The 26508-nt window shown below is 39.0% G+C and overlaps 2 protein-coding genes across 15 annotated transcripts; both read left to right on the top strand.

Moving 5' to 3' along the window:
* Positions 1-277: 277 nt before the first annotated feature.
* LOC104418821 (arabinosyltransferase RRA3-like) lies at positions 278-7234 on the top strand. 14 transcript variants are annotated; one of them, XR_001981571.2, is made up of 7 exons: positions 286-1040; positions 1147-1304; positions 1383-1971; positions 3586-4394; positions 4645-4694; positions 5654-5748; positions 6760-7234. XR_001981571.2 is itself a non-coding variant. In XM_039302659.1 (2 exons), the coding sequence occupies exons 1-2, from the start codon at positions 353-355 to the stop codon at positions 1698-1700; spliced, it is 378 nt and encodes a 125-aa protein (XP_039158593.1). In that variant the 5' UTR covers positions 290-352; the 3' UTR covers positions 1701-1973. The 14 variants fall into 14 exon arrangements, 1 of the variants encoding a protein (XP_039158593.1); XR_001981568.2 differs by having other exon boundaries at positions 4861-5748; XR_720743.3 differs by having other exon boundaries at positions 278-412; positions 809-1040; positions 3586-5748.
* An 806-nt stretch (positions 7235-8040) lies between these two features.
* On the top strand, positions 8041-10784 carry LOC104418819 (arabinosyltransferase RRA3). Its single transcript, XM_010030270.3, has 2 exons — positions 8041-8627; positions 9390-10784. Exons 1-2 carry the CDS (start codon positions 8439-8441, stop codon positions 10509-10511), a joined length of 1311 nt encoding a protein of 436 aa, XP_010028572.2. The 5' UTR covers positions 8041-8438; the 3' UTR covers positions 10512-10784.
* Positions 10785-26508: the final 15724 nt, after the last annotated feature.

Raw genomic sequence — 26508 nt, 5'->3', positions numbered from 1 at the left:
TATTTTAATTTTTATTAAATTTTACTGTCAAATTATTAAAATAGATGATATGTGATAGTAGATGGATATAACAGTTTAATATTTTATTTTTCATTTTTCATAAGTATGTATTTGTTTATAGTTTGTAATGATATTAGTTTAATTCACTTAAAATTTATGGGGGCAAACTTATCGTAAGTATATAATTCTAATTTGAAAGTAAAATTTATAAGAACTCCACGTGTCCGCTTCGGATAAATCTGGAGATTTTGAAGATCATTCGATTGTCAGGTCTTTGATACGATCCAGGTCGAGTGACGTCCAGTCAAAGAGAGGACTGATTCCCAGGATCGACAGTTTTGGCGCCTAGCTAATGAATGTAAGAAGTTCCCGGCGACATGCAGTCCGCCTGCGTCGGGATCGGATTTTGTCGGTTAGCCATCTGCCTGTTCCTCCTCCATTTTTACTTCCCAGACTACTGAGACTCAAGAGGGAGAGAGCTTGAAATGGAATAGAAGCAAACCTCCTGTGTGTTTTTGTCCGTTTTCCCCCTGTTCTAGCTCGGTTTCTTCCTATTCTCTCTTCCCCTGAACTGCAATTTCTGCAAATTCCGGTTGGCTAGTTGGTTTGAATTGCTGTGGGTTGAGTAACTTCCTGGGAGGTCGTGAGGGTCGGTTGGAGGTGACCGTTCTCTTTGATGTCATGGCAAGAGATCAGGAGAACAGAAAAGTGGAGTTCTTTTTTTGCCCCTCATTTTGTAGATAAGCTCGAATTTCTCGAGGTTCCTTAGTGTTATCTAATTTTACAATCTTGATTTCGACTTTTGCAGGTTGAGACTTACGGTTTCAAGACTCCTGTGTTGCGATGTTACTGTGATTTTATACGAGGTTTTAGGTTATCTTTGCTTGAGTTAAGACATCGGTTGAGGTATACTTCATGAAAGAAAGAAATGAGTACTTGGGATGCTTTTACTTGAGGAATTGATGGACTTTCTTGTAAGAAACGAAAATTCTGGGCTTCTTTTCAATCTGATGGGAAACATGTTATGCTTCAACTTTCATGTTCGTCATTCTCTCGCTACTTGAGTTATTCTTCATGTGCATTTTGTACCTACATGCAGACATATAGGTCAAAGTGGTTTCTTGATATCACATCATTTGTTTTCAGATTGAAACATGTGAACAAGGGCCTGAGAGCTGTGAGCTAGACGTAAGCCTTAAATGGAAATGGAGTTCATAATTTTGATGGAATGATGAGCCTTAACTTGTCTTTCGTGGATATCCTGCAAATGCCACAAGCAAATTCTTTTATCGTCTGGCTGCTAAGTAGGGTCCTCTTCCAGCTGTCTTGAATCATTTTTGCAGATGAACATGTTGAAGTTTGAGTATGTTGCTCTTTTGCAGAAAAATGGTGAGCTAAAATTGGAAGTTTGGGAGTCAATTCAAAAGCTTAAGTTAGCTGAACAGGGGAAAGAGGAGGCTCGGAAGCAAGTTCTTGCGCTGGGTAAACAGCAGAAAGCTGGGCCAATTGGTACTGTTAAGGGTTCAAGAGCCAATTCTACTATTGTCCCTGATGAATCTGTGAATCTGAGATTAGCAAAGATATTGGAGAAAGTCGTGGTTAAAAGAGAGCTAGTAGTTGCCCTGGCCAACTCAAACGTGAAGGATATGTTGGAGGTCTGGTTCACCAACATAAAGGGAAGGGGTATACTAATTATTTGATTGTTGGTCTGGATGAAGATATTGCTAAGTTTGTGAGTCAAACAGTGTTCCTGTCTGCAAAAGAGATCCAGATTAGGGCGTTGGCTGAGAAGGGGAGTCCAAAGACTAGTTCTAGAGAGAAGAACTATTGTATGTGGCAAAGTGGAAACCTAAATGAAGACACTATTTCCCTTCTCTTGTTTGGTGATGCTTATCAAAGAAATTCAGATCAGAAGGCCGGTGCCATCTTGGCGTTGTTCAATTTGCAGTGTTCGCAAGCAAGGACTCCACGGTATGAAAAATCTTGAGATTTGTCCATCTTACTGTTTTCTTCTTCTAGAGAAGCATAGGCCTGGGACAGAACCTGTGAACTATAATTCAATAGTATGATCTATGCATGCTTGATATTAACACCTACTGCTTATATGATGATGCATGTACTATCAAATTATGGTGCACTTATTGTTCTGATGCAAAACTATCTAAAATAGAACTTAGTCTAATATGTTGTGTTTTGTTGTTCAAATCAACATAATGAATTTAAATTTAAACCCTAAAAACTACATAATGCTGTGACCTCCCTAGATGGCGTGACTGCACATAGCCGAATTAACATCACTAAATGTCATAACTATTATTTTATATGAGATAGAACTAAATATGAATCAATTCTATTATGCAACGACAATTTAGATGCAACTTAAATGAGACACTAGTCTAATCTTTCATCACCTTACTAACATGAGTAAGTGAAATTAATTCCAACAACAGATTGACCGAAATTTATGTATTTAATCTAAAATATGCATAACCTGATCTATCTTGCATGCTTCGATTCAAACATGCATAAACTAAGACACTAACCTAATTATCATACTTAAAATGCTACATGATTAATGTTAATGGTTAAAGTTGAAATCTTGATTATAACTACTCACTTATATGCAGGAAAGATTATCTAGAGCTTTCTATCATACAAATTACTATCAAGAAAAATCAAGATGCATCAAGAACACATGGTAACATGCAAGAACCCTTAAGATTCATCAAGAACGTGCAAGAATGCTCAAGATCTATGCAAGACATATAAGAACTTTCAAGAATCACGTGAAGACATCTAAAACCATTCAAGACTTGTCATGAATGCGCAAGAACACCAAGATTTGACATTATCATATAATGGCAACGCTGATCTAGCATGAATAAAGCGAATCTTGAAAGTGATAATGCAATCTTAAACATAGAGATCCACTCATGATAATAAAAAGAAAACGGGCATGACTATAAGGCTCATGTCATCTCTTAAGTAGATTTACAAGAAAGTCAATCTTTTTATGACGAACATCTAGATAGGCAGATTGCGATGTGAGGATTTGTGAAAATTAGATTGGTACGGTATAGATCGTACCAATCTATAATTTTTGTACGCTTAGGATCAAAATGGTATGAAGATCCCAACAAATGATGGTCCTGCTTAAGACCCATATTGTTTCTTAAATTCTAAATGGTAGGATCATTCTAACCATCAGCAGATTTAAAAGAATCTTTTTTCATCCTTCACTTAGGAACTAAATTATTTATACCTTGACAAAGATGCCAGACATTACATGTAAATACCAGCGGGGGAAAATATTGTGAAATCACCATCTGTGCTGACAATAAAGTACCGAATAAGAGTTAGTTTTGTTCTGCTAGTAAGCCCATACCTCTCCACATGATCTTAGGTCATCTAATGAAATTCCATATCTTTCATTCTGTTTAGCATAGAATTGATTCTGTTTCTGGTTTCGCTCCTGAGTAACGACCTTGACCAAATGGTACTTTGGTGAGTTGCAAATTTGATAATGGAAACTTTTGAAATGTTCCTCGTCATTCCTTTATTGATTATCAGCATTTCTTTTTCCAGCTCCCTTTGTTTATGTCAAGACTGATGCCACTCATGGGCACCATTGATCGTCCACTTCATCATCCTCTTTCAGTATGGACATACACAGCACCAAAAAAAATGGATGAGGGGAAAGGGACGTGGAATTATTCAATTTGGTTTCTGTTACAATTATGCAAGGGCAAATTGTTAAGGAACTACATGGAAGTTTTATTTTTGTTTTAAGAATTTCTACTGTAGCTATGTACTGATTGTTGTTGTGATCAATTAAGACGGAAAGGCCTAATTATCTGATATTTACTCATTGCAGGTTAAAAATGGTAGTTGACCACGAATTCTACAGAATCAGATGGTTGATTCCCTTGCCTCATTTTTTTAGGGTTATTGTATGGAGATTGATCGGTTGACAGGTGTTACCTCCAATATGTGTACCTGACAGTTGCATTATCAATATTTATGAGGAGGGGACTAAATACCTCCACACAGACTACCATATTTTTCTCTGCCCAAAAACGATATCCTCATCATATGGAAGGGAAGTTGCAAAAGACCCAGCAAACTCACCAACAGCAATAACGTTCAGGTTTTGATCCAAAAATAATGTCACACTCACTAAGAAATGATGCAATGAAGAATGGGCGAATGAAATCTATGGTTGTCTATGTATGTGTGGAGGTACGTGGTCCTCATTGATGATGCAACTGTCAGCTATGCTCGTTGGAGGTAATACATGCCACTCAATCAATCTCCTTATAATGACCTTAAAAAGTGAGGCAGAGATTAACCACCTCATTCGGAAAAATTCCTGGTGATTTCCATTACCAAAAAAGGTTGGTTGGAGTCTCTACCAACAATGTATTATTTGGTACTATAAATACTTCAGTAGCGTTGGGTAGGGGTTTCCACTAGTCTCTGCAGCATATCTAATATGAACATGAGGCTGTTCGAAGTGGAGAACTTGAACACTGTTCATCTAACCTAGTAACCACAACGAGCTGTAGTTTCGTTGTGGAGGCTGACAATCGTAATTGCATGCCCACACTCCTTGTCATATCTTACAGTAGTAGTTGACTATTGCAGCTTATGGAACATTTAGCATTGCAGAAGTGTTTGCGACTAATTCTCTTCTGGTAAGTCTCTGAACTCCACTGTGGTCTTTCTCACTTTTTAGGTTTATCTTTTCTCTAAGGTCACAGCATAGTGTTGGCCTTTTTCATAAAAATATCCTATCTTGGATTTTGTTTGAAATTAATTATAATATACTACTGACTTATAGTCTAAAATGTGGGGATGCAGTGAAGTTTCGCTGCTGTTTATGTCAAAGATCTCACCTGGACTTGTTATCTACCTCCATGCTCTCTAAGGTTTATCAGTAAACCTTCTGCAGACAATTGATTTTCTCATTTCAAGGGCTTATTCTAAATGGCAAACCCATTTGTCAAGATGCAAGAGCTTAGTAGCTTGAAAGCTTCTTCTGAGATTTTTCCCCGCTATAGCATGTTCTTTCAGGCGTAACCATGATATGGTGTCATGAGGATGTCCAGAAGAAGTTTGGCCTACTTTGACCCTTGAAATATGCTAGATGGACCAAGTTCGTTGTTTTTTAACCTTTCCTTTAGCATTATCCTTGCTGCAGTCAAGCAGGACTGCCTTTTATCTGTTCCCATTCTTTTATCTGTTTCCTTTTAATGCAAGCATCTGCTTTTTGGCCTTATCTATTGGATGACTAAGATCTAAGAAAGCTATTGCTTCTATTGTTAGCTTTCGAGCTTACCACCTCATAAGTTCGCATTTCTGGTCTGGTTACAATATTCATCGGGAAAGTTTGACTTTCTCATATACACAATGGAAAACCTGTGGCTAAATCATACTTTTTTGTTTGGTGGATTCAAGCACTTTCTGATCTCATACATCAGACAACTTTCCCTTCGGTTCGTTATATCTAGCCATACATTGAACATGTACATTTTGTCACAGAAGATAAAACCATTTGTGGTTATCTAAACGAGGTTGATTAGAGTTCACATTATGTATCCTGAAATATGTAATGTCCCAATCAAGCCATTTGAGTGCTTCTTGCTTTCTACAGGGTGCCAGGCATTCATACAAGATTAGCTACATCCTTTCTTGTTGAAGCATCGAAGAAGACTGGATCGAATAGTTGGATTGATATATGGTGAATTGGTAAGTGTTATACTTTTAGTGGCATTGTGGGAGGATATGAATGCTCAGATGGGAATTCTTACTCTAATGTTGTTGAGGCCCATGCGGATGGTGGGTAGGAGATTGGGCTGCCCCTGCCTACAGAACTGGGTTGCCGAAAGAAGGAGGAAGAAGGGGGGGTTGGCGGCGCCTTAGTGCCCACTTAATTGCTTATTGAGGTTCTTTATGATCCACTAATTAATGGTTTATCAGAGGGAAATTAGGATATTCTAGCAGTGAACCAAATCGTCTCAAACCTCATGTATGTCTCATGCACCAGACATCCTATATTGATGAGAAATAGGAGGCTGAGTCATTTTGAAACATTTTAATCACGGTAATTCTTTTTAATAATGGAATGGTGTTAATATGCGTGATTCTGACACTAGTCTATAGCTATCCTGTCATCGTCTCACGAAGATAGACTTCTAACAGTTCCTTCAAGTTTGTTTTCCACTCTATCCTGCCATGCTCATTTTCTAATACGTGTCACCCTCAAGCTTCTGAATCTGCAGCTGATGGGTTTCGAGAGCAGAAATTGCTGCTAGAGAAATTTGTTGATAATAATTTTATATCTATTGGAAATTGGTTGAAACTCTGTTTCCATTTCGCTGGCTCATTCTGTAATATGGACTTGGATTAATATTAGAATAACCATGTGACGCAATTGCACATCTTTGATGGATTTTTGAACTTGCAGAACAAATTCGTGCAGCGTAATTTCTCTTTGCAAGAAGAATTATTACAGGGACTTTGGTATCGGGTTTATACTTATGCCAACTTGGACTATGGATTTCTCTCTGTTATTAGTGATGAGCCTACACTTGGGCTGATGAGCATTACATAGTGCGAGGATCTATCAAAATTGTCCTGATCTGAGTTTTACACTATTGCTATTCATATACTGCAAATTAATATGGGGTTTGAATGTTAATCCTGGTTTATTCTTCGTGGTGTCTTATACGGGTTTCCTTTCTCTGGCCTTTGGATCAGCTAACGAGATCCTGAGGGACAGTGCTTGTACCACCAGAAGTGCAAGATAACGCCGCCATTGAAGGCCCAGGGAGCCAAAATCAAAGTCCGAGCCATTGAAGGCCCAGGAGCCAAAATCAAAGTCCGAACCAGGACATGAAGATTGGTGTTTCTTTTTCCACATCATGCCGATAATTCGCTTGCCTGATATTTATCATGAAGTAATAGGGTTTGACATTTCACAGAGGTTAACAAGGAAGAGGGTCCACTTGCCCAACTGCAAGTTGCAAACTCTGAATTGGGATATGAGCTTTGACCAACCTAGTCCACCGGACATTTAGTGGGTTTAGGCCGGAAATCAAGATCTTTGGCTACATAATCTGGGCATAGGAAGTTTAGCTTCAGAAGCACTTTCAGGGTATCGTACGTACTATTGTCCACACTTTGTAAATATGGATGTTTACTATAGCGAAGGGCATGTTGCATGATTTTGCGACTTCCACAGAAGTTTAGCTCTAAACTATTCTATCAAGCCCCCGTATTGGCTCTTCAAGTAGCTAGCTGCCCTGTATTCAGGGTCAACTATTTAAAACATGGATCTTTTGAAGTTTCAACGCAGTAGAAAACAGTCCAGCTCAGTTTCTTAATGTGAAAAAGGAGAGACAAATACAGTTTTTTTTTATCTTTACCCCTGACAAAAACAAGCGATGAAATCAACAGCTGTTGAAGGCCACGTCTGTGCACGGTTGTAGCCCATGACATCATTATACATAAGTAATTCCATATCCGGATCGTTGACATTTCACAGGTCGAAAGGAAATTATTGGTTTCAGATGCCAACTTGTCATCACTGGCTGCGAGGAAATTTGTCAGCGGCCATTTAAAGTATTCATCCTCTCCTCCTCTCGCTAATCCATCGAGATTCACCAATGGACTTCTCTACTTCTGCTCTGGCGCTGGAGAGGATCCGAGGATGAAAAAGGAGAGACGGGTCTTCGAAAGAAAGGGTCTACGAAAAACTTCATCGAAACCCTTCATGAGATCATCTCACCATGTACATTTCGAATAAATTTAGAGACTTTCGGTAAACTTTTGGAATGTCGGGTCTTTTGATGTGATATGGGCTGCGCTTCGTTCAGTGAAATATCGCACGATTCCAACGTACGAGATGCGGGCCCCAGTACGAGTTGAATTACTGTAAGAAGATCCCGCAGACATGCTGTGCGTGTACCGGGGGTCAAAGTTGTCATTTGGCCTTCTGCCTGCTCCCCCTTCGTTTACTTTCTGAAGCGGGACGCATAAACTAAAGAGAAAAGGCAGAGGAGACAGACAGGGGAGGGATCAAACTCAGTCTTTTATTTTCTTTTTGTTTTTGGTCGCCATCGAGAGTCTTCTCTCTTTGCTGCGACTGGCGTTTGTGGACTTTTCTTGCATCCGAAGCGTTCGGTGAGTACCCAAGCTCGGTCGCGCCCGCGGAAATAGAAGAAGAAGCAAGAGAGCTCTTACGATTCAGACATTAAAACCTTCGAATCCAGTCGGTGATACTTGGGTCGAATGGGTTGTGCAATTTCTTGAACTGGGTAACACCCGTCTCTCTCGTCTGACCCCACAATTTCATCGCACTCGTCTCCCGTCCTGAGCTTTGAATCTTTAATATTCAGTCGAGAGAGAGAGAGAGAGAGAGAGAGAGAGAGAGAGAGATGATTGGTAGAAGAGACGGACCCTTGATGCGAAGCGGCGGCTACTCCCTCTCGTTTTGGAAATCAAGAATCGCCGCCGCCATTGCCGTCGGCGTTGCTATCGGCTGTGTCTTCGCTTTTTTTTTCCCCGATGGGCCCTTCTCCGTCGCTGGCCCTCCTCTTCAGAATCGCCGTCTCGTCAATACTCAGGTTCTTTTTTTTTCCCTTGGCTTAGCTTAATTTCTTTTTATTCTATTTTCCCTTGAGCTGCAATCTCTGCGAATTTCGCTTGTCTAGTTGCTCTGAATTTCTTTGGGCTGATTAGCTTCCTGGAAGATCGTGAGGGTAGGTTGAAGGTGACTCTTTTGTTTGATGTCATGGCAATGTGAGGACAGGACGATGAGGGGAACAAAAAATGTGGAGATCTTTTATTTTGTGCCCCTCGTTTTATAGAAACTTGAATTTCTCGTGGTTCTTTAATGTTATCTAATTTTGCAATCTGGATTTTGACTTTTGAAGGTTGTGACTTCTTGTTTGAAGATTCCTGTGTTCTGATGTTACTGTGATTTTGCATGAGGTTTAGGTTAGGATTGCTTGAGTTAAGACATTAGTCGAGGTTTACTTCATAAAAGAACTAAACATGTACATGGGTTGCTTTTACACGAAGAGTAAATGGACTTTCTTGGAAGAAATGAAAATTCTGGACTTGTTTTTTATCTGATGGGAAACGGATTCTGCTTCAACATGCATGTCCATCACCCTCTCACTGCATGGGTTATTCTTCATTGGCTGCAGACATATAAGTCAAAATAGTTCCTTGTTATATTACATCATTTGTTTTCGGATTGAAATATGTGAATGAGGGCCTGAGAGTTGTGGGCGAGAAATGAGTCTTGAATGGAAAAGTAGTTCATGAATTTGATGGAATGATGGGCAATAACTTGTTTTTTGTGTTATCCTGCAAATGCCTAGGGAGAGTCCTCTTCCAGCTCTTGTGAATCATCTGAGCGAGTGAACATGTTGAAGTCAGAGTACGTGGCTGTTTCGCAGAAAAATGCTGAGCTAAAAAAGGAAGTTAGGGAGTTGATGGAAAAGTTTAAGTTAGCTGAACAGGGGAAAGATCAGGCTCAGAAGCAAGTTCTTTCGCTGGGTAAACAACAGAAAGCCAGGCCATTTGGTACTGTTAAGGGTTCAAGAATCAATCCCACTGTTGTCCCTGATGATTCTGTGAATCTAAGATTAGCAAAGATATTGGAGAAAGTCGCAGTTAATAGAGAGCTCATAGTTGCCCTGGCCAACTCAAATGTGAAGGAAATGTTGGAGGTTTGGTTCACCAACATAAAGAGAGTGGGTGTACTTAATTATTTGGTGGTTGCTCTGGATGAAGATATTGCTAAGTTCTGTGAGGCAAACAGTGTTCCTGTATACAAAAGAGATCCAGATAAAGACGTTGATTCTGTAGGAAGGACAGGAGGGAATCATGCTGTTTCAGGATTGAAATTCCGCATTTTGAGGGAATTTTTGCAGTTGGGATATAGTGTTCTTCTCTCTGATGTCGACATAGTCTACTTGCAAAACCCATTCAACCATCTTTATCGGGATTCAGATGTGGAGTCCATGACAGATGGTCATGACAACAGGACTGCTTACGGGTTCAATGATGTCCTTGATGAGCCTGGAATGGGTTGGGCCAGATACGCTCATACGATGCGCATCTGGGTTTATAATTCTGGCTTCTTCTATATCAGACCCACAATCCCTTCAATTGAGCTCCTTGATCGTGTAGCTGGTAGGCTTTCTCGGGAAAATGCCTGGGACCAGGCGGTTTTCAATGAGGAACTCTTTTTTCCTTCACATAGTGGGTATGATGGTCTCCATGCTGCCAGGAGGACAATGGACTTCTATCTCTTTATGAATAGTAAGGTCCTCTTTAAAACTGTCAGAAAAGATGCCGCCCTCAGCAAAATTAAGCCTGTGATTGTTCATGTAAACTACCATCCCGATAAGCTTCCGCGCATGAAAGCGGTTGTCGAATACTATGTTAATGGTAAAGAAGATGCTCTAAAACCCTTCCCTGATGGTTCAGATTGGTAAAATGGTGTTCTGGTATTTAAAGATGCTTCTTAGCACTCATTGTCTTCTTAGCTGAAACTTGACTTGTTGAGAATCGATGGAGTATCATTTGGATCTGAAAGCTTTTCCTGTTGGCCTTATTGGTTTCCCTCCATTTTTTAACTCCTGAGAATATTACAATTTTTCACAGGCTGTATCTTCAAGTAGCCTAGAAACTGCTGTTTTGTGTAGTATGGATCTGTGGGTATTCTTTTTAATCATCTGATTGTATAAAAAGTCTTCTTTCCTCTGTGAGCTGTCGGTAAACTTTTCGGGTCATACCTACTGATCTGGAGTCCTTTTCTTTTGTTTCTGAGTCTCTTTTATTCTAGTAGTAAATCAAACTGTACTTGTAGTCTGCACAGCCTCAGTCTAGATTTTCTGATGTAGATGATAGTACTACCCAGGAAATCGTTTGATTGAGAAAACGAGCACTGAAAAACGACAAGGTGGGATGAAATGCTGTGAACTCTTAAACCTTAACTGTGTCTATTTAGTTTCGCCCAGCCCTGCTCCTTCTCTGATGGCCTTGTTCTTTCTTGGCTATTGTCCTGTTCTTGATGAATCTTGACCCGAGTCCAGGTTCGTCAACCCCGATCTAGACCCGACCCGTGGAGTGTCGGAGTCATCCGGTGGGAGAAGAGGAGAGAGAGGCCTTTCAATCTTTCGAATTAACCACTGCTTCTCTTCGTCTCTTTATCTGCGCTCGAAACCCCTCTCAGCAAGCCAAGCGAGAGATCGTCCTAGCAGCACCAATCAAAAAAAATCAGAGGGCCCACCGTCACCACCGCTGTCGAATGCGCTGCCGGAGCCTCTCGAATGGAGGGCCTGACCGGAGTGGTGTGTCTGTCGAATGAAGGGCTCATGCATTTAATGGCGCAGAAGAGGCTCGAGCTCTCGCCGACCCCCAAGGGCTTGTCAGAGAATGCGGAGGCCACTCTCGCCAGGGCGATTCGCAACGTTTTCCAGTCCCGGTCGCCGTTAAACTCCCTCAAGGAGTTATCGCAAGTGAAGTGAGTTTTCTCACTCCTCTCGGAGAGTCTCGAATCGTTCTGGCTTAATTGGTCTTCGGGATAGATTTCCCTTGCCAAAGCATCCTGGGCATGGGAGAACACATGGTAACATGGAAGAACCCTCAAGATTCATCAAGAACGGGCAAGAACGCTGAACATCTATTCAAGACATATAAGAACTTTCAAGAATCACGCGAAGACATGTAAAACCATTCAAAACTGGCCATGAATGCGCAAGAACACCAAGATTCGACATTAGGATCTCTCTAACCATGATTAGACCAATCGCCAGATTTAAAAGGATCTCTTTTCATCCGTCAGTTAGGACCTAAAGTATTTATGCCTTGACAAAGATGCCAGATGTTACATGTAAATACCAGCCGGGGAAACTATTTTGAAAGCACTGTATGTGATGACAATAACGTAACAAATAAGAGTTGCAGTTTCGTTCTGCTAATGAGCCCATAATTCTTCGATGATCTTAGGTCGTCTAACGAAATTCCGTATCTTCTTTCATTCTGTTTAGCATAGAATTGATTCTGTTTCTGGTTTCACTCCTGACTGACAACCTTGACCAAATGGAACTTCGGTGAGTTGCAAATTTGGTAATGGAAACTTTTGAAATGTTCCTCGTCATTCCTTTATTGATTTTCGGTATTTCTTTTTCCGGCTCCCTTTATTTATGTCAACACTGATGCCACTCATCGACACGATTGATCGTCTACTTTATTGGCCTCTTTCAGAGCAGAGATACACAGCACCAGAAGAATGGATGAGAGGAAAGGGACGCGTAATTATTGAATTCGGTAGCCCTTACAATCACGCGGGGGCTGCTCCACCTCTGCTCTGTTGACTTTGCTTGGCCCAATTGGCTTCAGATGCCAAATCGTCATCAGTGACCGCAAAATTCGTCAGTTCCCATTTGAAGTGTTCATCCTATCCCCTCGCCAGTCCATGGGGTGCTCTACCCCTGATCCGTTGGCTTTGCTCGGCCTGATTGGCTTCAGATGCCAAATTGTCACCATTGAGTGCGAAATTTGTCAGTTCCCATTTAAGGTATTCATCCTGTTCCCTTGCTAATCCAGGGGCTGCTCTACCTTTGCTCTATTGACTTTCCTCGGCCCAATTGGATTCAAATGTCAAGGGGCGCACCACAATCATTATATTTCTATTTCAGAACCATTTTTATATTCCATATTTGTTTCTAGAAATAGAAATTTGTTTAGTGATGCAATTTCCTTTTTTTAGAATAAATTTTTAATCTAGAAATAAATTTGAAATAGAAATTAAAAGAAAATATTTTACTTCTCTATTTTAGAATATAAATGAGAAATAAACTCTTCTCATTGCCCGCCTTCTTTACTAGTTGATCACCCACTTGCTATCCATCACCTTTTGTTGCTGTTGGTTGCCAGTTGCAGCAGCCCACTTCCCACCCACTCATTACCAGCCTTCGCCGCCGCCGCCATCCATCGTTGTCTGGGATAAAGAAATTTTGTATCATTATTAGACGAAATTTTATTTTGGAAATAAAAATTTTGTGTCATTATTAAATATGTATTTTTAATCAGAAACTCTCTATTTCTCTTTCACAATAATTATTGTTAGCGTCCCAAATTATCACCATCGGCTGGGAAATTTGTCAGTTACCATTTAAAATATTCATCCTCTCCTCTTGCTAATAATTGAACTTCTCTACTTCTGCTCTGCTATCAAAGAGAATCCGAGAATGAAAAGGGGGAGATGGGTCTTTGAAAGGGTTGACGAAAACTTCATCGGAGCTATTCACGAAATTATCATCGCAACATGCCCGCTTCGAATAAATTTAGGGACTTTCGGTAACTTTTATTTTATCGGGTCTTTGATGGGATCTGGGCTGCGCCTCGTTCAATGAAACATTCGAACGATTCCAACGTACGAATTGCAGCCCCAGTTCGACCTTTTTTGGCCAGTCGAAATTCGAAGCTCTCGAGTGCTGGCACAGCCCCAGCACGGAGAGAGAGAGAGAGAGAGAGAGAGAGAGAGAGTTTGTGCAATATTAAATTCCACAACCATTGATTTTACTATTTAATAGAAATTGACAACCAATTTAATATGAAAGAACAACAATCCGTGTACTTGGCCGTCATCCGTCAATTTTGGTTTTGGGTACGTCCATTTCATGCCATCTTAACCATTGGGGGTTGGGCACTATGGCAGGGTCCATGGAAGGAAAATGACAGAGTATGGAAAATAGGAAGAAGGACAAGGATGAGATTGGGAAATTTGCCAACCAAATTGTTGTCATCTGGTCGAGTTGCCAAAGGTGCGAAGGAGTGGAAAATGATGAGAGATCCTGCAAAGCTACAAGTGAAGTTGAGGATCAAAGTGACCTTTCTTCTGTAAGCACTGAAGATTTGGATTGTCTTAATTGTGTAGTCCTTAAAACTTATGTGGAATTGTAACGTGGTTCATGTGAAGAGGGATAGAACTCTGACGATTACTTGCAAGAACAGGTAGAGAAGAAGTTGTGTGAGACCAGATGTGCTTGAAACCCTAGAAGGGATCTTGCGGGAAGAGGCAGAGCAAGGAGTACGACTTCAATTTCAAGAAACAGCAAAGCTTCAAGGTCAGGTAAGGACGCAGATTCTACTTCAGGAAAGGGCGAGTCATCAAATTCAGGAAGGAGCGTACTTTAATTTCACGAAGCAACGCGACTTTGAGTTCGGCAAGGTGGGCAGAGGTTCGACTTCAGGAAAGGGAAGCAACTAAAATGGGCGCAAGTTTAAGATCAGGGACGGACAAAGGTTCAAGCTCGGCCAAAACAGTAAGGCAAACTCAAACAAGCATGTAGCAAGCACAAGATCTAAGATCTAAGTTAATACAACATATTAAGTAAATATGAACGTTCTTCAGCATCCGATTTGATTGCAACAGGCAATGCAAAGTTACATACTCTCCTTTTCGAAGGAGTCTCGAGACCATTGTGTCAAGGTAAAATTCTATTTTCCTACATTTTTTCTTAAGGAGATTCAAAACTATTAAGTGGTTATCTGGGCCACAGATCAGTTGCCTCCTTCCATGGGCCAAACTTGTCTTCAAGGAAGGGGAAGCTGACACGTGTCTTCGGAGTTTTCATTCTGAGATTGAAGTGGTGACTTCTGTGGTGAGTCTAACCTTGTGGATATAGACCGAAAATTTTTGTACATGAACTGTGTTTTACTTACTGTTCATTATTTCTTCCATTCCTTCTTTTTTTCAACAAAAACGCATGTAGAAAAAGGGGACCATCACCAACTATTGAATTCCATTTCTTGGTCACCTCCAATCAAATTTAGTTTTTAATCAAAAGCATAATCTCTTCAATTTATGATCCTACATGTACTAAAATTAAGTTTTATCAAATGGAACATCAAATCCAATATAAAATCTATCAAAAAAATTATATTAGATAATATTATTACCAAAATAATAAGTACATCAAAAACTTAGTAAAAGGACATATGAATAAATCTCATCGAACCCCACCTTGTCAACATATTTATTGCACAAGTCATCGGCATCTTGCTCACTCTTGAACACCACAGCAACTGCTAGAAATTTAAAAGGGTCAAATCATCCCAATTAAATCACATTTCCAGGATATATCAGTGAAAAATGAAAGACGAATCAAAAACTTATACTGGTACATACTCATCTAAATGAATGGAAATCTACTTCTGTTTATTGACTCGTTTCCTTGGTTATTAAGATGTTGGGCCACCAGAGAAAGTTTAAAACATAAGGCCTAAAAAATTCATTAAAGCCCACATGTTTGTCCCGTGCGACATCCACATCAGCGCTCAACAGTCTCTTCACTAATCCAAGGTAAGTTTTAGCTGTTGTGAGATGCAGGATTGATAATTTTTTAGAATCAGCTCCCTACAAGCGCGGCCCCGATAGCTCGACTCATTGTAAATCAAACATAAACATCCTCACCAGGAACCATCTTTTTGTTGACCTTTGAAAATTCTTTGAATTTGTTGACCGAGTCACCAGCCCAAAAAAAATAATATGACATGATTTATTCATGCGTGGGCGCAAATGAATGTGGTTTAGATTGGTGGACATCATGCGTACCAGTGTGCTGTTACGGTTAAAATATATATACATTCAAAAGTAATGTATATACTGATTTGTACACTGCTTGTGTCTTGGTATGGGATGCATAATCTTATATAATGCATGGAACTCATCTTCTAGCCTAATGCCAGGCTGCGTTATCATTAACAATACCAAGTGTGTTTAAAAGTTATGTCTATGCTAATTTCTACACAGTTTGCAGCTCAGTTTCCAGATCCGACATTGATTGTGTGTGCTTATAATCATGAAAATTAATTTTATGAAGTCTCAGAGTCGATGAATTGATGCTATTTCGTCTACTGGCATGCTTCGTCAGTGGCTAGAAGGTAAAGAGAGCCACCGGCACTTATTATTGAAAACTGGATCAAAAGAATTGGCCTGGCAGATTAGCAGGCCCAATAGATATGTCCATGCTCTTCGAGGTCTGGCCTGCACATGAATGAACTGTCGGGCCGGGTCCATTTAACAGCAATTTCAATTCGGGTTGGCCAGGCAAAGCACTCTCTTTGGCCTAACGGTTAAAATGAGCGACGCAGCGGAAACGTGGGTAACATAAATCGCAATTCCAACTCGTGCAAGGGCACGACATGGCTAAAGCGCATATAGAAATAAACTCTTCACATTATTACCGAAGTTTAATACGGCTTTGAAACTTTGTTTCTTCCCTAGACCAAACCAGAAGAAACCTCTCTTATTTTTCTGAGAAAGATTCTCGCACTACATGACCATCATAGGGTGCCCATCAGTATCAAGGGAGTTTTGAACTCATCATTGGGTGTGAAACTAGTTGGAACCCGTAATTTATCGGGCTCAACTAATCATGGAATGAATTCACTTATATTACTTTATATTACTTAATGTACGGTATAAATATTTATACAACTTATTGCTTAATAGAAAAGAGAAAGAAAATATCTATCCAATATCTCTAGCTAATTATAAGAGATAAACCAAATATTAGAAAAACATAATGTAAATCTTTAACAAATCTTCCATAATACTTCCCTCAAGTTGGCGCAGGAAGGTCACAAATGCCCAATTTGCTAACAAGAAATGCAAATTGATATTAATGCAATGCCTTGGTAGAAGTGTTTGCCAATTCAAGTTTAGTGGGCACATGCTAGTTCTAATAGTGCCTAACTGTACATGATCACGAACAAAGGGGCAATCAATCTCAATGTGCTTTGTTCGTTCGTGAAATATTAGGTTCATTGCAATGTATAAGGCAGCCTAATTGTCGCAATAAATATCCATTGGTTTTAGTGCAATACCCTGAGGGAGGCAAATAAAATGTGCAACCAAACTAATTCACTAGTGGCAGTTGCCATAGCGCAATATTTAGTTTCAGCAGAGGAAGCAAGAAACTATGGTCTATTTCTTGGTTCTCCATGACACCAGACAACCTTGAGCATGACAAAGTAACTAGTAATTGATCATCGAGTGATAAGGAACTTGCCCAATTAGAGTCGCAAAAGGTAGTAAGTTAAGTAAAGTCGGGACTAATAATAGAATCCCTTGTCTTGAGTTTTTCTTAAGATATCAAAGAACTTGTATAGGTGCTTCCTAGTGCTACTCCTTAAGCTCTTGCATGAACTAGGAAAGTATGTGGACAAAATAACATAATTCAGGCTGAGTGATAGTGATGAAGTAAACATCTCACTGATCAATGATAATAATTTTGGTCTATCATGACAAGTCTAATTGCTGCAACTAACCAGTGTTATTGCTGAATCGGAGAAGTCACTAGTTTAGCTACTAGAATGCCGAATTCCAATAGGATGTCAAGTACAAACTTTCTCTAGCATAGAAATAACCTTGAATTCATTCTCCTTACTTCAATTCCCAAAAAATACTTTACTTGGCCAAGGTCCTCGATATGAAAACGCTCATCAAGGTACCTTTTGAGCGCTGCGCACTGTTTTGAACTATTGCTTACCAAGATGAGATCATTGATCAAAACCGTACTCCCTCACTGCAAGTTGAACATTATGAGATATCCTGCAAAGCTACTTCTCAAGCTGAGGATAAAAGAGAGTTTTTTTTTTTCTATAAGTACCGCAGCTTAGCATTTTCTTTCTTGTGCATTACTTCAAACTTACGTGGAATTTCAACGTGGTCCAGGTGAAAAGGGATAAAACTATGGAGACTGACCAGAGTACCCGGAAAAACAGGCTGAGGAAGAGGGACAAGACGTGCCTCAAACCCAGGAAGGGATCCTGCCAAAAGAAGTAGGAGCAAGGGCTATACCTTCGAGTTCCAGAAATGGGATGGGGATGTGACTTCTTACTTCAAGAAAGGGCACAACGTCAAATTCAGGAAGGGGCAAACCTCAAGTTCATGAAGCGGCACGACCTCCAATTTAGGAAGGGGCACGACGTCGAATTTAGGAAGGGCCAGAGGTTGAAGTTCAAGAAGGGCCACAATTAAAATGGGCGCAATTTTAAGATCACGGATGGACAAAGGTTGAGCCTCAAACATCAACTTTCATTTAGTGGATATGCACGTTCTTCAACATCCCACTAACCTTCATTCATTCTGTGTGCCCACGCCTCAAGACCTTGCGAGGTTGCAGGCTACTTTTTAGAGGAGACTTGAGAGCAATACGTCCAAGTAAAATTGTCCTCCATTTTCTTAAGGAGACTCAAAACCAAAGAGTGGTTATGGGACGCGGATCAGCTGTCTCCTTCCGATCCGTGGGCCAATATGCTGTCTACTAGGTAGGGGACATTCACAGGTATCTTCAGATTTTCTATGTGCGTCCCTTCATTTGGAAATAAAGCACCTAAAAATACCCTCTATTTATTTTACATCCAGGAAATCCCAAGGTCTGGGATATTCCAGATTAAGCTTTTGAACAACTTGCTTAGGGCGTTTGCCCCTTTATTCTGAAATACATGTGGTGCCCTTTTCTGCGGTGGGCCTCGACTGAAAATTTTGTTCACGAACTCTTTTACTAACTTTTCATTCTAATTTCTTTAGTCCTTCTATTCCTTTATTTCTTTTAGCAAAAGGACATTCACTAGTGATTTCAACAATAGTGGACCATTCGAACGAAAAAAGAAAAACAATAATGGACCACACCTGCTCTTGAATTTTCATTCCTTGATCGCATCCAATCAATTTTTATTTCTTTTTTCAGCATTTGACGTTAAAGTATAATCTCTTCCATTTACTGCTGACTTGAAAAATAGTGGTCCATCTCCTGCGAATTTCATTTTTGGATCACATTGAATTAAATTTAATTTCTTATTTTAGCATTTAATGCTAAAGTATAATCTTTGCCATTAATGATTCGCTCAAATTTAACTTTCATTAATTGCAACTTTTAGAGAGTCTTGTGCATAATATACTCTGAAAAAGTGCAAGCACTATATGAATAAATTCCATTGCACCCCACTTGTTTCGGCTTATTTATTGCAAAAATAACAGACATCGTGCTCACTCTCAAACACCATGCTTACTGTTGATACATATATCATGTCCTAGAAATTTAATAAGGGGCAAAATAAGCCGAGTTGAATCACATTTCAAAAATACACCATGAAAAATGAGAGATGAGTCAAGAACTCATGCTCCTACACACTCGTACAGGTGAATAGAAATTCAAAAGGAAACACAAAATTGGAAACGCGCGAGAGTACAAGTATTGGCGGGTTAGAGAACAAGACAACGTCCGAAACCCTTCCACTTCTATTAAGATATTGGGGCCACTAGAGTTAAAACATAAACATAAGGCCTACCAAATTCATTAAAACCCAGATACAGAGCTCGCATTTTCACCGCCACAGCAAGTTCCCTCTCTCGGAGCTTTCTCTCGGACACATGTCAGCTGATCCATGTCCGTGGATGGGACGAGTGTTCAGGATTCTCTCGCAGATGCTAGGCTAGATGGACGGGGATCTGGTTTTAGTATTTAGTATGCCATTTTCTTTCGAAGAGGTCGTGCTTAATTAGCCCTTTGTTATTGGTGGTTTGGAATTAATAAATAGATTTCCATATTTACATTGACTGTAGAGGTTAAAGTATTTAAGGTGCCGAGATTTGCATGAATCTATGAAAGAAATAAATTCTCATTGTCTGAAAACTGAATAAAATCAATTTTTTAAGTGAGAAAAGCGACTATATTTTTGCAACATTTTATGCAAATAGGCTATTGAGCCCTTTTATCTCCCACAAATGTATGATTGCCCTTTTCTATACTTGCCTAACTTCCGTTTCCTTTTGATTTAAAAAAAAAAAACTGCCGTTTCCTCAAAACTACCAAATTACTTCATCAATGGACGATTCTTATATAGAGTAGGTTCCGGCAAATTTAGCAATCAATTGTTTCCTTCATATAGACATTTATAAGATCTTATAATGTCCAAAGTGAAGAAATATGTAGCAGCTTAAATAAGTGTAAATGTTTGACAGGATATGTTTATTGAAAATCTTAAAACTTATTACGAACGTGTGATTGAGTTCTAAAATCTATAAAAAGTGTAAGTAAAGGACAATAGATGTTGTGTTATGTTTTAAAGGAGATAGTCCGAGTTTGTAAGATATCTTGCATAATTGGAGTCTTTTTTACACTTGAGAATTGTGTCCTCTGAGCGATTGTAGTCTCCTCTTATTGGGTTACGAAAAAACAACCCATCGATTTTTCTTACGCTTGGCCGAACTACATAAAACATTTATGTCAAGCTTATTTTCTGCTTTTATTTCTCGCAGTTTGTTTGCATTTATTTCCTGCTTCGGCCGTTTCGCATGACATTAGCTTTTAAAACGGATTTTTCCTTTTTATTACATAAAACCAGCAAATCCCAGCCCAGGTTTTCCATCTGACCGACATGTCCCCTCCTATCAATAATTAGGAAAAAAGATTATTACCTAAATTCATTTGTAAATGAGGATATATGACGAAAATAAAATTAAATATTGGGATGATCTTGCTTTTGTTATGGCTGGACGTGAACTTGATGACATGTCAATGTATAATTCGTTGATTTGATAAAAAAAAATTCATAAACAATACTAAAAGCCTCACTTACTCCATTTCTTGAGGGAGGACATTAAAAAAAAAAAACTGTCGAATCCCTAAGCAGTAGGCACTGCCACTGCTAGTGCCGCGGTCCTTTACTGAATTGGCCGTTTTCTAAAGGTCTATTTACCTAGAAATAATGAAGAATTGTCTATCTTATGTGTAAGCAGAGGTTCAAGTGCTCAGCGATTTTCATTGTTTACTAACCGACGGATGGCTACCCTTGCAAGACTGACATCAGCCGGTTTAGCATTTGCCAGAAAATCGTTCCACGGACTTACAGCTGCGAATTCGCAATGAAATTAGTACAGAAGATATACCGTTAAAACCGACAGGAGAGTACTTTTTAGGTTGTGCCCGAAAAAAAATATCGCCAATGTCGCAGAATTGGATAAATGACAGTGCTCCATAGTTTGCATTATGGAGAGAGTGACAGTGCTCCTAGTGTTCACCAAACACTAGGTGTTTGTGAAAAGTCTTTGGTGAAGTAGTGCCCACTACAGAACATGGAATGGCTAGATGCTTGATTTGCTTTATCGCAAGGAAATGCATGGTCCTTTAGAGAGTGACGAGGCTAAGCCTGATCACACAGATCAACAAGATTGTTCTTTCCTTAATTTGCTTCAGATAGTTATGGGATAGTGGTGACAACTCTCATCCCTTCAGCATCTAACAGAAAAGAGAAGGTGGACGTGGCGAAATCTAGCTTGCTTGAATATGCGACTCGGTAGAAAAGCGTGGAACTCCATTCAACCTCAACTTCTTGTCTCAGAACATAGAGGAAGGATTAAATCTCGAAACTTCTACAACCGTGGTAGATCCAAGTCAAGAAAAGGCATAATTGTTGAAATTGTCGTAAGCCTGGCCACATGAAGAAAGAGTATCGATCCTCAAAAAGAAGAAAGTAAAGGAGTAATTGCCAAGCATGAGAAGAATGCCACTACCGAGGTAAGTTCTCAAGAAGACTTGTTTGGTTTGTCTACCTGTGACAATATTTGTGTTGATTTCTTTGTGAAGATGTGTAAATACGATGTCGCGGAAATTGTGGGGATTGGTGATGTATGCGTTCAAACTAGCTTGGGCAAGAAACTAATGCTCGAGCATGTGAGGCATATTCTGGACCCTCAGTTGAACTTGATTTCTACCAGAAAATTAGACAATGAATTGGAAAGTCGGTTTAAGGATGGGACTTCGAAGCTTGTCAAGGGATCATCCATTATAGCAAGGAGGCGAAAAGAGTTGTGCCCTTTACCACACAGGAGCTAAGGTCTGCAAGGACCATTTTCATGACACGGGAGAAGTGGTAACACCAGATCTATGGCACATGAGACTTGATCTTATGGAGGAGAAAGGCCTCCAAATTCTTGCAAAGAAGGAACTCATCTCAAATATAAAAGCACAATTAGGAATGCTAGATGAAAGTTATAATCGATAGGGTAGATTACAAAAAAAAAGAAAATTTACTATTTACGTAGGTAGATTACTATTTTCTATGGAATAGTACAAGCTATAGGACCTATAAAAGTCACGAAGACGAACTGGAAATTACGTCCTTTAAAGAAAAGTTATGAAATGATATTTAACTGGTAAATTACTAATAGTGAGGACAGCAGCGAATGTTAAAGGAAAGTTATGATGAACGAAGTAATTTGCTACCGAACAGGGGAGGGAAACTTACCGTGGAAGTAGTTGACTATGTATAGGGGAAAGTTAAGATTGATGGGAACACGAATTTTATGAGAAAATGAGGAAAATTACCATCACTTGGGGATAATTACGATGAGTGGAGAACTATAAAAAAAAAAAAAAAAATTACCATAATTGGAAGATTGTTAAGATGTACAAAAAGAAATTAGGATCAACGAGGTAATTTACTATAGATAGGAGAACAAAACTTGCGAAGTCCACGAGAAGGTTATGTCACTTATGTGGAAAGAATCATAATAGTCGCTAACAAATTATGATCTATATATTGAAGTTGCTCTAAAGAAACAAACTTGCAGCAACCTTCAGCGACCACAAATATTTCATTGTTCATAATCGATTAAATTAATCGACTTGTTTATTTATTTATTTGACCTTAATAGGTGAAGACAAAGGGATACAGATTCAAATATGTATGTATCAGAGCAGCTTACTATTTTTTCTTGATTTGGATAAACCCAGAAGCAATTTATAGAAGCATGTCTATGGCAATTTGTCTCTACTGATTCTTGAGAAGTGACCTCCATTTAAGTACATGCATGTGTGAGTATGTGTGTGTGTGTGTGTGTGAATATGTGAATAGTACTGTTTATGGGATGTTGACATGTATTCCACATTAAGCTTATCAACAGATCATAGATTAATTTGATTCCCAATATGTGAACAATGAACATTACTAGTTATGGGATGTTGACATGTATTCCTCATCAATCCTTATCAACAGATCATAGACTAATTTGATTCCCAGAAATGATTGTATATCATGGTTAGTTGATGAGAATGCTATTGAATTGTTGGCTTGTCGCCGAACGTGACACTCGATGCCTGAAGTGAACAAAAACAATGATGTTTCATGGATCGCATTATCCAATGGCCTTCGAGTAGAACAAAACTATCGTTTAGATTATCTGACATCATTTAGATTATCTGACTCGCTAAGTTGCTTTTGCTAGTGGCCAGTCAATTCTTTTGAGTTTCATTCTTAACATGATAAGGTTGAGATGGTGTCAAATTGAGTAAAGAAGTTGCATCTTCTTCAATCGCTGCTTTGTAAAGCCACCTCGCTATTTCACTTAGAACCATCGTTTTGTTGACAATGGAAATTTTCAAATTTATTGACCACTTCATTAGCCAACAGAAACAATATGACATAATTCACTCATATATCAACACAAATCAACGTAGTTTTGATTGGCGTATATTATGTATAGATAAAAGCTTATGCAATTTAGTCCACAAGCATGCTATTACCAAGGAAAGCATACATATTTAAAAGTTAAGTATATGTTAGATTCGTATGCTGCTTGCGGCTTGGTATGGATGGTTAAGCTTCTGCATTCAATAAAATACATCTTTTGGCTTATCATCATGCTTTGTCATTGGTAACGATACCAACTATATTTAAAAGCCATGTCTGTACCGATTTATATGGGGTTCGTGGCTTGGTTTCCGGATCCGACATTGTGTGGGAAAAGTGCTAAAAAAGTCCTAAACCTTTTGTCTTTATGCCAATTTAGTCCTAAATCTTTTTTGGTGTCGATTTAGTCCTAAACCTTTTTAAGTTGTGTTAATTCGGTTCTTTTGGCCGGATTTTGCTGATTGGACGCCGACCGACTGATGTGGCCTAATCGGCGCTGACGTGGACAACTTTTAATAATTTTTTAATTTTTTTAATTTTTTTAATTTTTTATTTTTTATTTTTGTCTTTTTCCTCCAGCCGGTCGCCGAGGTCCGGTGATCGGCCAGAGGCCACTGCCGGCGAGGGCGAGGCCGACCTCGCCGGATCTGGCGAGGTCAAGCCTCGCCAGCCCTCACCGACCATGGGCGAGGCTCGCCCATGGCTCGATCTGGCGAGGTCGGGCAAGGCTCGCCCTCACCGTGATCGCCTACGGCCGGTCACAGACCTCGGCGGCCGGCTAGAGGAAAAAAGACAAAAATTAAAAATTAAAAATTAAAAATTAAAATATTATTAAAAGTTGTCCACGTCGGCGCCGATTAGGCCACGTCAGCCAAGATCCAGTCAGCAAAATCCGGCCAAAATTGATCGGAAAGGACTGAATTGGCACAACTTAAAAATGTTTATGACTGAATCAGCACTAAAAAGGTTTAAGACTAAATCGGCCAAAGGCAAAAGATTTAGGACTTTTTTGACACTTTTCCTGACATTGTGTACTTACAAACATGAGAACTAATTATATAAGGTATCCGAGGAGATAAATTGACCTTATTTCGTCTACTAGCATGCTTCGTCCATGGCCAAAATAGAGCTTACTTATTTTGGATCATTATTGGGTCAAAGGATTGGCTTGGCGGCTCAATAGGTCCGATAGACATGTCGATGCTCTCCGAGGATCGGGCCTGCACGTGAATTTTGAACCCGTGAGAACATTACAGTCAAAAGAGTTGGAGTTCATGTTGGTGGCGCAGAGAATGTAGCTCCCCCAATATGGTCGACCAAAGAATCTCCTCCGTGTTCGACTACAAGTTGCAGTTATTGAAGTGGCATCTCCTTCGATTTTTGCTTTGTAAAGCCTCCTCTTCATTTTCGCTTCTTAAGCTTCGAAGGAATCGGGCTTCGCAGTTGCGTTTTGCCAGTCGCATTCGGCTTTAAGATGGCTGCGAAAGCCATACCTTCTTCTGAATTGAACATTGACATTCTTAAGAGGAAGCATCATCCTGTTGACATTGGAAATTTTTCTAAATTGTTGACCATGTCATAAGCCCAAAAGATACTAACAGTAATAATATAACACGATAAGTTCGAATATCAGTGTAAATGAATGTAGTTTTGAGTGGGGTATATCATGTGTACATAAAAGTTTATGCATTTTATTCTACAAGTGTGCGATTACCAATAAAAATATTTTTTTCCATTATATATATATATAGATAAGCTATGTATGTGCTGATTTTTTCTAGCATCCTCTAACTCATGAAATACTGTTCTTAATGAGAAATTATTATAAAATAGAGTAGTATATATACTAAATTGAACTTTGGTATAGACATAATGATGAGTTCTACATGAATCTTGCTCCACCAGATCTAATAGCTCGATTGAACTTAATGAACGTATTAGCTACTCGAAATATCAGCCCAACGCTAGTCGATGCTGCTTTTATTTGTTGTCCTTGGAATTCAATTATTTATCCACCACGTGATGTCTGTATTCATTTCTGGAATTTATGGTTCATCTTTATCATTTCGTACAATGTGGACGTGTCAGCCACTCCAATATTTCCAAAACCCAATGAATATATGTGGCCCCTTCCTCCATTATTTGTGTACCTCCTCTACTTTTGTGCATAGACATGCATGAATCACATGTTTGTGATGATATGACTGCACATCACTAGTTGAGGAGAGAGCTGACCCCAAAACGCGTGAAGGACAAATAGTCATATAGTTCTTATCCATCATGCGATGTTAGTACTATATCATATTGCCACCACATGAGATTCACCTCTTTTCATAATACATGACCATTTCAAAGTAAATCAAAGCACATTTTACTTGACGTATGGTCATATATCATATCAAGATGTAACTTTTATACAAGTAAATTTATTATTTCACTAAAAAGTGCAATTTATGACGAAAAGAAACACTAACTAATTTTGAAGCAAATTACTTTAGATTAAAAAGAAATATACCACGTACGGATTTTCATGAATGGATTTGAAACAATGTGTCCCATGGTTTTTGATTTTTATTTGAAATGTAGAAAATAAGACTCTTTTTTATTTCCAAAATGCAAAATAATTAGATTTATATTAGTGTTATAATAGGAAAAAAAACTAACATTAAAAGATAGTAGTCCACGAAGTATGATAAAATTATCCAAAAGGAATAGATTAATGAAATTAAATTGGAAATAAGATGGAGAATGAAAGCTCACTAAAATAAAAACATATCAAAAGAAGAAAGAGAAACGGAAATCTATACGTAATCAGACTCACTTTTTCTTTTTTCTTTTTTGCTTTACTTAATATAGTATGAAATAACTAGAGCAAATGACGATAAATTTTAAAGAAATAAAATTAGTAAATCAATCTAATAATTAAACCATCTAGGCCGTGGTGGAACAAATTATGATGAGCTAAGAGCACCTTCATTCCTATCTATGTACATGCCCGGATAA

The sequence above is a fragment of the Eucalyptus grandis genome, chromosome 9 (assembly GCF_016545825.1).
Source record: "Eucalyptus grandis isolate ANBG69807.140 chromosome 9, ASM1654582v1, whole genome shotgun sequence".
Classification (NCBI taxonomy): domain Eukaryota; kingdom Viridiplantae; phylum Streptophyta; class Magnoliopsida; order Myrtales; family Myrtaceae; genus Eucalyptus; species Eucalyptus grandis.
This window is presented reverse-complemented; position numbering and strand designations above follow the sequence as displayed.

Excerpts from the sequence above, each read along its gene's own strand:
- LOC104418821 (XM_039302659.1), top strand. The coding sequence starts at position 353 with ATGAATGTAAGAAGTTCCCGGCGACATGCAGTCCGCCTGCGTCGGGAT. Across the intron at positions 413-1,382 it reads GTCGGGATCGGATTTTGTCG|AAAAATGGTGAGCTAAAATT; the intron begins GTTAGCCATCTG and ends GCTCTTTTGCAG.
- LOC104418819 (XM_010030270.3), top strand. The coding sequence starts at position 8,439 with ATGATTGGTAGAAGAGACGGACCCTTGATGCGAAGCGGCGGCTACTCC. Across the intron at positions 8,628-9,389 it reads GCCGTCTCGTCAATACTCAG|GGAGAGTCCTCTTCCAGCTC; the intron begins GTTCTTTTTTTT and ends GCAAATGCCTAG.